The following is a 12,884-nucleotide window of genomic DNA, read 5'->3' as shown; positions in this document are numbered from 1 at the left end:
ACTTTTTTTGTTGTTGGCCACTACAAGGATCAAATCCTGGACCTTGGTGCTGTTAGCATCACGCTCCAACCAACCGACTGGCCAACTGGCCAACTGTCCTGACAGATATTGAAATGCATAGTTAAGAAGTAAGGGTATATGGTATCAAAATATTCTTTTAAAATGACCTCTGAATTGCATCTGGTAATTTCTTAAATATACAAGTTTGTGACTGCTAAGCAGAAAGGCACTGTCTTCCCCGAGTCATCCTAGGTCTTGTACCTCCATCTTCACTTTGTTGTCACCAAAGCACAGGTGCTGCAGGTAGGCAGNGTCCATGTGTAGGCAGCACAGTACTCCTCCAACTCTCTGAACACACATGGGAATTATGCTTTCCTTCCAGGAGTGCAATGTGCAAATATACGAACACAACTTAGCTATGTGCTTAGTTGTGTTTCCAGTACTGTCAGGAAAGAATTTTTGACTGAAGTCATTTAGTTTCTAGAATTGGTTATCTAGGCTACTCTCCCTACATTTTCTTCCATTTGTCAACTCATTAGTATGTTACACAAATATTTCTGGGCTTTATTTACTACATACACTTTTAGGTCTATAGCTGGTATGTTGTTTTGCATATTAAACTGATGAAAAACACATCAGTTCTATGTGACATTGCAGGGAGGAAAGTGGCCTTAAAAAAAAATCTGTATGTTATAGAATACTCACCAATAACTAATAACTTGCTGTTTCTATAAATACCAAAAAACTTTAAAATCTGAAACAAAACATTCATGTATGTTCAGCATTAGTTATGGTTATAAATTCTCTGTAACTTTACTTAGTCGTAGTTGGCACCAATCTTGACCAGAGTCTCATAAAATATATTAGTTCACTAGCTCAATGAATACTGTAATTTTTATCTGGTTTTTTGAAAACATTTTAGAAATGAAAGTTAAATTGATTTTTTGCTTCATGTTTTGTAAATAAGCTAATGAAGTAGACACATGATTTGAAAATGCTGAAAGCACTCCAAGAAATATACTCATCTAACTAGTTTTCCTGAGAGATAGTGAATGTTCTAGACTTTTTTTGTTGTTGGCCACTACAAGGATCAAATCCTGGACCTTGGTGCTGTTAGCATCATGCTCCAACCAACCGACTGGCCAACTGGCCAACTGTCCTGACAGATATTGAAATGCATAGTTAAGAAGTAAGAGTATACGGTATCAAAATATTCTTTTAAAATGACCTCTGAATTGCATCTGGTAATTTCTTAAATATACAAGTTTGTGACTGCTAAGCACAAAGGCACTGTCTTCCCCGAGTCATCCCAGGTCTTGTACCTCCATCTTCACTTTGTTGTCACCAAAGCACAGGTGCTGCAGGTAGGCAGCCGCGTTTGCCTGAACGGATGGGAACTGGTGCTGCAGCATGTGAATGACTTCAGGCAGCTCAGGATCACGCCAGGCAAACTCCCTGCACAAGAAAAACACGGCTTCAGAAAGGAAGGCTTGGTTGTCATAATACATTGAACAGAACATTTGTTATAGGAAAAAAACTCAGATGAGACAAAAACTTAAAGTTACAAAAATTCAAAAAAATATGTCTGTAAATAATTTTTTCCTGAACATTATGCAGAAGCCCAGACGCTTATGATCTTAAAGAAATTATGACACACAGATGCACAGAGACTAAGGGGAACGAAGGAAATTCTTAATATGAGTAACTTTTCCACTCTAGTGTTCCTCCTCATGATTCAAATTTTATCTTTTTATTTATGTAAAAAATCTGCAGGTGCAAGGCACAGGTAAACAAGTGCATTTTAGCCAAGTGAGGTGTCACACCTGAGGAGAAAGGAAAGGGCAGTGGGTATGGGCAGAGCTGGTGTCAGCCTAGAAATCACAAATATTGTGGGCCTAATGATTTTTAAGAAATGTAATATATATGGTTGCTTTTGATTATAAGACAGAAACAGAAAATTATAAAAAAAAAAAAAAAATGTTTTACCAGTAATCCTATAACCAGAGAAAACCACTGTTGACATTTCCTGGTCTTTTTTCTATGTATGTGTGCAAATGTGCACATGTGTGGGTATAGATTTTTTTTTAAATAAAACTAGATTATTAAATAGCAATATTTCATAAAAATCTACTTTGTTTCAGATACTATTCTAGGCATTATATATATATATATATATATATATATAAATTCATTTATTCTTACAGCGACCTTATAGATTTGGAAGTTGAGGCAGAAAGGCTGAGTAACTGGCCACACAGCTAGTAAACAGACGTTTTACTAATATTCATCATCCCTGAAAAAATGAGTTATTCTACATAGGAGCATTCTTTGTAATAAACGGTTTTGCTTTTATGCATTTAAACTATGTTAACCATTTCTGATGAAAATCTGTCTAAAGCCTGTTATGTAAATCTATGTTATAATGAACAGAGTGCAAGGAGTGTGATACAAGCTTTCTTTGATGACTCACAATCATTACAAATACACATTTTTGTCCTCTTTAAATGGCACAGTGATGGTCAAGATTTCTTGACATCCTGGGTGCCATAATGGTCAGGTGACACAAAGGGTAGTCTCTGGCTGGAGCTGGGCAATGATTAGGTTTGTTTGGCATCAATTCCAACCTTGACTTAAGATGGGCAGAAATTTACCCTGCAAACACTGTTATCAATTTGTGGGCTGGTTGGATGACATCAGTGCCTGCCAGGATTTGCTCCATTAAAACCTAAGCCCAGGCTTCTGTTTTCAGTCATAATAGAGTAACTGGTGCTGGATTTTGCCCTCCCACCATAAACAACTATAAAACTGAGCTAAATGTATGAGAAAACTGTTTTTAGGCCCTGAACAACAGGTAATACAAGAATATAATCCTTGAGAGGAGGGAAACACCCAAGGAGTCCCCTGTTCACCTGGCTTTCTGCCTAAGGGCACTTTCTGGACCATAGGAATCTGAGGTCAAGCAGTACGTGATGGACTTAGTGAGATGAGGGGGAAAAACTGGAATTTGGGGGTGACAAAGTGGTGAGAATGTGCAGGGCAGGGAGGGGAGGAAGCTATGCAGAGGTGATTCTACAGGTCCTTAGCTGAGCACTAGGCTGTACACGTGCAAGGCACATACAGGTCTGGTGGAGAGTGGCTGCTACGTGACTGAGCTAAACACAAACTCGGTGATGTTGGACTCCCAGCCTAGCCGGAGTGCAGACCCTTATGAGCACTTCAGGAATTTAGTCAGGACTCTACCAAGGAGTAAGGACCATGCCATAGAGTAAGGGCCATATTCTAGGGCTAAAACAAATTTGAAATAGACCTAACAAAGAACAAAACCAATCTTGACAGGATCAAAAAGACCTGCCGGTAATTCAGTTATCTGCCATAACAAAACTCAGCACCCTAATGGGAGACAACATAATCCAAATTCCCTATAATGTATCATCCACAACAGTCAGCATATAATTTAAAACTAGATATGAGAAGAAACAAAAACATATGACTTACAAAGATGTAAAAAAAAAAGCAACCAATAGAAACAGACCTGGAGACAACCCAGATGTTAGAAGAATCGGAAGAGAATTTTAAAATGATTATAAATGTGTTCAAAGACTTAAAGGAAAAAAATGTATATAGAAGTGAATAGATGGGGAATCTTGTCAAAGACATAAAACTATAAAAAAAAATAACCAAATTCAAAATTCAAGTATTTGAAATAAAACAAACAAAAAAAAAAAACAATCATTGAATGGGCTTAACAACAGATTGGAGGTTGCAGAAGAAAGGACACTATAAATTTGAAGACAGATCAATAAAAAGTATCCAATCAGAAGAATACAGAAAAAAAAAAAAAATAGATGGGGAATCTTGTCAAAGACATAAAACTATAAAAAAAAATAACCAAATTCAAAATTCAAGTATTTGAAATAAAACAAACAAAAAAAACCCAATCTTTGAATGGGCTTAACAACAGATTGGAGGTTGCAGAAGAAAGGACGCTATAAATTTGAAGACAGATCAATAAAAAGTATCCAATCAGAAGAATACAGAAAAAAAAAAAAACAAAAAAACCCAAAACCAGAATTTTAGTAATCTGTGAAATATTAAAGTGATCTAATATGTTTAATTGAAGCAAACAAAAAAACCCCCAAAACCAGAATTTTAGTAATCTGTGAAATATTAAAGTGATCTAATATGTTTAATTGAAGTCTCAGAAGGAGAGGAAAGAATTTGGGGCAAAAAAAAAAAAAATCTAAAGAAATAACAAATGACTGAAAATTTACCAATTTTGGTAAAAACATCAACCTAAATTCTAAGAATCTCAGTGAACCCCAAGCAGGTTAAGAAAAACTATACTGAGACCCATCAGAGCCAAACTGCTGAAAGTTAAAGAGAAAAATCTGAAAAGCAGCCAGAGAGCAGACACATTACATAATGAGAAGAATAATACAAACGATGTCTGATTTTTTCATTGGAAATAGTGGAGGCCTGAAGACAATAAATGACATCTTTTAAAGTATTGAAAGAAAAATTTCCAGCCCATAAGCCTGGATTTTATACCTAGCAAAAATACCCTTTAAAAATGAGTGAAATAAAAATATTTTCAGATAAACTAAAGCTGAGAGAATTTGTTGCAAGCAGACACACACCATGAGAAAGGCTAAAGGAAGTTATTTAAGCTGAAGGGAAATGAGTCAAGATGGGAACTTGAACTCACAGGAAGAGAATATGAATAGTTAAATATATGTGTGAATACAGAAGACCATCTCTTCTACTTCTCTTAATTTCTTTAAAAGACAACTACCATGTACAGTAGGGATAACAGCAGCATATTATCGGTTTTATAATGTATGTAGAAGTAAATAAAATATTTGATGATAACATAAAAGTCAAGGGGATGGTAAATGGAATTACTCTGTTGAATGTCACAGGTTGGGCCCTGCTGAAAAGTAACACCAGGAATGTTATCATTCTGTAAGTCACTGTCACTCTGCATAGCAAGTATTTTATGTTACTCCTTTTAGAAGAATCATTTATACTATGAATACATTTGAGTTCCAAGTTGATGATTATAAAAAAAAAATCTCATAGATTTTCTTTTATATAGTAAAAATCAATAACTTCTTTAGTCTTACAGATGTGTTTTCAGGCTAATTGTAATATAGCATTAACAATAAAGGTTTCTAAGTGAATAAAAATATTAAAGTTGCTATTTTCAAAACTAAAAATTAAATAACAGTTGTCATGAGCTTTTTGTTTTGAATATTCAAACTACATTCACCTGGATTCCAGTTTCAGCTAGAATAAATGCACTTATTATTATAAGGCAATCATTTATTCATCTTACGAAATGCTTTATCAGTAAAGTTTCACGTAATCAAAGCTAGCCATAACAGTTTTATGCAACAGATGATGAAATTATCATATCATGAATAGCTGAAGTACATTAACATACATGAAATCCTTGTTTATAGTGAATCAACACTTATTAGAGGTCGAAACTGAAGCCTTCAGAGACACTTATTAAATTCAAAGCTCTAATCACACTTCACTGCTTTTCTAGGTAGCTATTATTTTCTCTGCAGGTCCAGCCAAGGTATGGTCTAAATTACCTACAGTTCAAAACCCTTTCTATATGGATGCCCTAGTCCTTTGTCATTTTGAGGATTTTAAAAAATGAAATCATGTTAGAATATTACTAACAATTATATACTGGAGGTGATATTAGACAAATTATTTTTAAAAATCCTTAAAATGACACAAAGATGGCAAACCAGAAAGAGCAGAACCAAATGTATGTATAAACCTTAATGAATTGTAGGTGTAAAAGTGAATAAGTGAAGTGGTTTTAATGAAGCAGCGGACTTTCCATTCAATTCTGAAGTACCTCTAGTTATTCTGTTTTAATGACCAAAACCTCATTCATCATTTTAATTCACACTCATTAGGACAAGTTGGTAGGGTGCTAAAAATGAATTGATAATTATAACAATTTTCCAGTGAAACAACTATTTGTGGGCGAAGAGTGAATGAAATCTTGCTAATACACGCCTTAAAATAACACTGAAGCTGCTTAAAATTTAGCAACAATTTCATACCTTCAGAAATGACCAGTCTTTTTTAGTTTTGAAATATTTTTATTTCCTGAATATTTTAAATGGCTTTCAATTAAAGATGAGGCCAGTTTTTCAAAATTGATCAAGTACTAAATGACTCAATACTTACATTAATTAAAAATGCTGCCTATAGGGCCAAACAAAATCAAAAAGAGAAAATATCTATTATTTGCCAAATATTTTTTGCTTGTGAGATATGAACATTTCTTGTAAACTCTTTTCCTAAATGTCGGAAAGTTTCTCAAAGCCCCTAGTTAATAAAGGCTCTACACAGTACTGACCAGTATGATTCAAATGTTCACAACACTGGTCTTTCCCAGTTTAGAACAATCATATGCATTTATGAAACCCTCATCCAAGAAATCAGGATAAGGGGCAAGGGGTAAAATGATCCTCCAAAGTCTCTTGTTTAATTCTAAGAGGCTATTCCAGATAGTTGCCCTGGTGAAGTATTTCAGTGATGAATGCTACAGATTCCCACATATCTCTGCATTCTCTAACTTACTATTAAAGCATAGAGAGAAGGAATCTATCTCTAAAATGAAATTTACCTCAGTGACCCACAGAGGTGGGACGTAACTGGAAGTATTACAGATAAGGAATTACGATATTACAATAGACTAGGCAACTTAAAAAAAGTCAGAATGCAGGAACCGATTGACTCCTGTGCTACCGCAGCATGCTGGAGACTCCTCGCTGGCACTTGCCTGGGGTCCTTCTGAATGCTGTCGATGGATGGGGATCTTGTGGTGCCATCGTCGGCCGGTACTGCGTGCTGTAGCCTGTTATAATTGCACTCTTGCACTCGGTACTGTATTGGCCTGTAGGGCTCCGCATAGGTAGCTGTTGTGTTCAGAGCATAATTATTTCTTTGGTATGTAAGGGTACTTCGTTGGCTGGACGTCCTTTGTAGATTTCCAACACCTACGAGAAAATCAACATTTTGAAAAAGATAGTATGTTCTTTATGAGGTTATACTTTTAAAAGGTAAAACACTTTTAATTTTAAGAAGGATTATAGTTTTTGGCAAATTTATAAATTGCTTACTTTTAGATTCTACCGATCCAGAGCATTAGCACTAAAAAAAGATATTTAAGTTTTTATTATACACAAACAATAATATGTCAAATTTATTAGGAGGAAAGAGCAAAAATAAAACTATAAATTTGCTTATATAATAGGTCTTAATATGTTTAAGGTTCAATAACTTAAAACTCCAAGAAACATATAAGGAAAGAATTAAGATATATGTTTTATTTCTATACCTGTAGATCTTAGTAACAGTTAAAAATCTACTTCAGTAGACAGAGAGAAAGAACATTGATACGTCAAATTATTCTATAGCTACTCTCAAATTATTGCATGATGCTACATATAAAGGTACTGTACACTTAATTTAACACTTCCCTCCTAATTATTGCAGCAGGTATCCCTCCAATGATTGTATAAATATTCTTCCTTCAATTAAAATGATTTTAAAATTATCTATTTCTTAATCCTATTAAAGACACTCCTCAATTCACAGAGCATAAGAACAAGTGAAATATTTCTTCACTAACATCTATTAAAAATTGGTACATTCTATTCAAAGAAAAATCCCTCAGTGGGCCAAATTGTCAGTTTCTGGCAAAGAACCAATTCAAATACAGTCTTCCCCCTCCTGGTGTTCTGGGAGGTATGTCGCCTAGAGTTGTGCCTTTGAGGGATTATCAGTGCTACCTGGAACCCATTTGTGGGCATGTTAATAAGTCTGTAATACTGCTTCTTTTTTTTTTTTTAAAAAGAACTGCCCCTTGAGGTTCCATGAGCCAGCCCCACAGCACCGTCTAGCAGCCTACACCGTCACGGGCTACAGCTTCCACTCTATCAGCAGTTCTGGTGTGGCATGAATGTGAGGTGGTGGTGCAAGGGTGTGAGGTCTCACCTCCCTGTTTTTGTAAATGCCGCTATCTTTTTCACAATCTACACTTAAGTATTCAGAAGAAATCTAACATTTCAAAGAGAGTAATGCCAAATCCATACATGCTAAATCAGACAGCCAAGTAATTCATGTGTGGATTTTCTCCAAATACTTGTTCCAGGCAACAAAAATTACAAAGAAATATTCCAACAAAGGCTCTCCTTTCTATATCTGATAAGCTTCTCTAACCCAAGGAGAGCCAGATTTATAGCTTTACAAATTTATTCCTGAATTAACAGTACAATCACTATGTTCATTGATTAGATTGTACTAAGGTAAAAATATATCAAATAGATTATAAATGAACTTCAGTTTTACTGTTTATTGAACTGCTGTCACAGCTGCTTATCTGACAACCAAATGGACAACATGATTTCCTTCTAACAGGGAACCCAATCTCAATAAAATCCTTCTACCGTTGGGTCCGTGAACTCGGGAAAGCAGCAGGACAGAGCTGAGGCCCACCTGAGCCTGTGCGATACAGTGCCGTCTGCGATCCTTGGAGCTCCACAGTTCCATGGTTTGGGCTGCGGTATACTGGGCTGTAATAGGTCCTCCCCTCATAGATAGGAGTGATGTGCAAGTCGGGAGACACGGCTGAGCGGAGGTCTTGCCCAAGCTGACTGTGCTGACTAGCATAGGAACTCCGTAAGCCTGGAGGCAGGAAAATCACAGCATGAAGAACTGAGAAAATCGTGGTGAGGTTAAGAACATAAACACTATTAAAATCCTAACCAACAGGACCAAGTGTTAAGTGTAAATACCAGAACTAGTAAGTTTTATAAAAGAGGGATACCAGGTGTGAAAAGGTGTCCGTGCATATTTTTAAAATAAACTTTTCTCTGGGCAGCAAGATAAAAGTAAATTTTCTAAGAAAAATAATTAAAAAAAAATTATTACATGGTTTAATATGCTGAAATTCATCCCCCAACTGTAAGCTGTTTTATGATGGTGAGCAAACAGAGAAAACTCTCTTCTTCTATTATATAATTTTAATTTTAAAAAACATATACAAACAGTGGCTCACCCACTCTTTTCCTGGCCTGCACACCTGCCCCATCTCACTGAAAGTGCATAATCAGCTCTTTGGAGGAGGGCCCACTGTGGCTAATACATACTTCTTTATATCCCATTGCCTACGATACATGCTTAGTAAGGCTGATGTTTAAGAACTGTGTTTAAATACGTCTCTCTATATATTCACACATGATTTATTATACAAAAACAATTGAAATTTTGTGTTACAGAATTTATCACTGTATTTTCCTTTCTTTAAAAAAAAAAACAAAACTGTTTTCATAGAACCCCACATACCAGATCCTTGCTTACCTTCTTTCTAGTATAAAGGAAAAGTACAAAGTTAGTAATACATTAATTATAAACCACTTAAAAGTATTTTGACTCAAATTGCTAATAGCTAATGTTTACACATGGGACTCATAATAAAAGGGTAGATTTCAAACCCAAGCATTTTATTTTCTTAAAAAAACTGAATTAGTATATTCTATATTACGATGCTCAGAGTTTGTGATTTGTCATCATTAGTAAGTAACGTTTGTTACTCGGTAAGAATACCAACTAAACTTACATTCGAAATATAAACAAGAGAAAGCACAAACATATCTGAAGTCAATCAGCATATATTTGCTTTTAAAAAGACTGCAAATAATTAACATGGTTAACTAGTTATAAAAAGATAGGATAGTTCCCCATCCTGTTAGCTCAGTTGATCAAATCACAACTAAAAGCAAATGACTGAATATGAGTGATAAGTATATGTTGCTTAGTGAGGAGTGGCAAGAAAGTTAATAAACACATAAAGATTCTAAAATGAATGATTATTACCTACCCTGGACATCAATGTGACATGGAAGGAACTAAATGAACCAATGTGGGATTTAGCTACTGGCTCCCCACTTGACCAAATGAAGATGACAGGTTTATACAATCTTATATCTGGGAGGTTATCCAGCCAAACCTTCTCATTTCAAAACCAAGAAAACTGAGAGTCCAAAGGGAAATGTGACTCAGCCTCATTGGACAGCTACTTCCTGGCAGGGCTGAAAGGAAACCACAGGTCAGCGCCCTGTCATTCCACACCCAACGCTGGACACAGCTATCCCTCAAGGACCAATGACATGTGGTGTTAGAAACCTTGAACCCCACAGAGCCTTCCACAAACATCAGGTGAAGGAGGGAGGTTAGCCCACCAGGGCGGTGGCCATGGAAACCAATTTCACTCTAAAGATGACATTATGATTGTTACTGTAAAATTCTCTTTTGAGGATTTCAGCTTTTTATTCACTGGCGGATTTCTCATTCTTTTTAGCAGAGTGTAAGCTCTATTTCTTCGTGAAGCCCATGGGTATTCTGAACAAAAGTGCAGGCATTACTTTTGTTGACAGTGTTCTCATCAGTACGAGGTGCTATTGTAACATTCCTCAGAGCCACACACAACCCTGACTCAGCCCGAGACTCTGAAGCTCACTCTGAAGCTCACTCGCACTGGGGCAGAGGCAAGCGGAGGACTAGGCTGGCTGCTCCTGAAACTGGCAGAGCCCAGACCCCTACCCCCTCCTGTGATGTGAAATAAGAACACAGCATTCTGCATCACCATCAGAATGTTACATTCTCACTCTGTAAGGATCTGCCTAGATTCCTCACTGGAACTCATGGGATGTGAAAACTTCTGTAGACATTGTCTGTGATTTTATCAGAAAGGTAACAAAATGAGCTCTTTATCACTTAAAACTATAAAAAGTAACCAACAGATATTCACTTGTTATAGGATAATTAGAAAAATGAAATTAGTATATGTGACAAGCTATGATGGAAAATAAAAGGCTTAGAATTGAAGTGAAATGCAGTACTTTCTTGATATTGAAAATCATTCCAAACAATATAACAATGACTGTTACTATTTTTGTTTATCTGCTCATACCTTAAAACATACACACACAGTCCTGTAGATTAGCATTTAAAAAATTATATAGCCTCTGTAGATTAAGTAAAGTGAATACGAATAGAAAGCCCACTATAACTTAGTTTCACTGAAACTGGAATACAAGTAAATTATGTTCTATAGTTGGTATCAGAAATAATTTTTCAACAGATTAATAATATTTCCACAGAATAATTTTTAATAACCTTAACCCCCTCCAAATAATGGAAAACACTGATACTCCACAATACTATTTACCCTACCAATAATTTGTTTGCAATTTCAAAAATATATAGTAGTTTACTTGTTATAGTGATATATTCCATGTGATTCAAAATCTCTAAGACATTAGAAATATACACAAATTTATCTTTCAAACATCAATTCTTTTATCTTCTCAAAACTTTTCTTGACATGCAATGATTATACTTAAAAAAGTGTTTTAGGGCATATATGTTTTTCTGTGGTAGGAAGTAAGTTTATACACACACTGTATCATCATTTAAATTACCCAAGTTCCTAAATCTACTACAAAGTATTGCTTTAGGCTTATCAATTGGCAGGCTATTAATCCTTTGAAATAAAAAATGATCGCAAAGGTAATGACAAGTACATCATTTTCTGAAGTTAGAAAAGAAAGGAATTCACAAATTAGAAGCCACATTCAGAATAAGTAGGCAGACAGATGACAGGAAACAAAGCTTTCTGAGAACCTTTAAGAAACCCTTTCCTCTTTAGAATATTGCAGAATTTTTAGAAAGACAACAAAAAAAAAATCAGTGAGAGGCTAGGTCTAATATATATAATTGTATATATTTTTTTCTGAAACATGAAATCTAATCTCATTGAAGAAGAAACAGGTTTTTTAAACCAAAGGAGATGAGCCCTCTCAGGGTTGAACACGGAGACAGTAATTTATGGCCTGGCTTCCTGCCCCGAGTCTCCACTTCACCCTCCTACAAGCTGAGATTTCTGCATAGCTGCTCTACACATACACAGGAGGAACACAGAAGTTCTCAGAACTATCTTTTAAGGTTTCCTTGAGAGGCAAAACTTCAGAAATGATTCCTATATCACTTTGTTGCATACTTTTCAGAGGCATTTCAGAAAATATCTAAGCCAAGCATACTTCTCTGATGGCTGAATGAAAAAGAGGTGGTTTCTCTACTAGGAACTTCTTTGAGCTCAAAATCAAGTTCAATATAAATTATTCATGCAAAATTATTCAATTACAGAAATCCCAAAAAGGCTTAACAATTCTTAGAAGCCTATACAAAATATTAAAAATTTTTGTAAATAAAAAAAACCCTCAAACAAAATAAAAAGACAAATGACAAAATGGGAAAAACACTTGAGAAATATACTACAAGGGGCTAACTTATTAAGTTTAAAAAGTTTTTATAAAAATGGACAAAAGAGACCTGAACCTGTGATTTTAAGAAAAGATGAAATAAAATGGCCGATAAACATATGAAATCTTCAGTCTCAGTCATAACCCAATAAAGTCCATTTAAAACAACAAAGCACAGCTTTTTACATACCAGATTGGCAAAGATAAAAAGCTTGGACAGTATTCAGTGCTAGTGAAGGTACAGGGAAACAGGCATGCTCTTAACTTATTGGTGGAAACATAAATCCAAGCAACCTTCCTGGAGGTAAATTAATCTCTCTCAAAGTAAAAACATATATTGCATTGTCTTTAATAGCTAAAAATGACAATCTAAATGTCTATCAATAGGGAGTGACTAAATAAATTATAATGCATCTATTAAAAAAAAAGAGTCCCTGGGCCGGCCCGGTGGCGCACTGGATAAGTGCGCCGCTTGGGAAGCGCGGCGGCGCTCCCACCCAAGGGTTCGGATCCCACATACAGACCGGT

General features: G+C 35.5%; 1 protein-coding gene across 6 annotated transcripts in view; it reads right to left on the bottom strand.

The window, feature by feature from the left end:
* PKP4 (plakophilin 4) overlaps positions 1-12,884 on the bottom strand; it is a 235,230-nt gene that overhangs the window by 38,690 nt on the left and 183,656 nt on the right. For all 6 annotated transcript variants that reach the window (XM_008574306.1, XM_008574309.1, XM_008574307.1 and 3 more), the window contains 3 exons: positions 8,530-8,718; positions 6,812-7,028; positions 1,323-1,455 (listed from right to left, as the gene is read on the bottom strand). In XM_008574306.1, the coding sequence (XP_008572528.1) occupies positions 1,323-1,455; positions 6,812-7,028; positions 8,530-8,718 (539 nt within the window). The remainder of the gene's footprint in view (positions 1-1,322; positions 1,456-6,811; positions 7,029-8,529; positions 8,719-12,884) is intronic.

The sequence above is a fragment of the Galeopterus variegatus genome, unplaced genomic scaffold (genome assembly GCF_000696425.1).
Source record: "Galeopterus variegatus unplaced genomic scaffold, G_variegatus-3.0.2 Scaffold1031, whole genome shotgun sequence".
In the NCBI taxonomy this organism is placed as follows: Eukaryota; Metazoa; Chordata; class Mammalia; order Dermoptera; family Cynocephalidae; genus Galeopterus; species Galeopterus variegatus.
The sequence above is the reverse complement of the archived record's forward strand: the minus strand, read 5'-3'. Positions and strand labels throughout refer to the sequence as shown.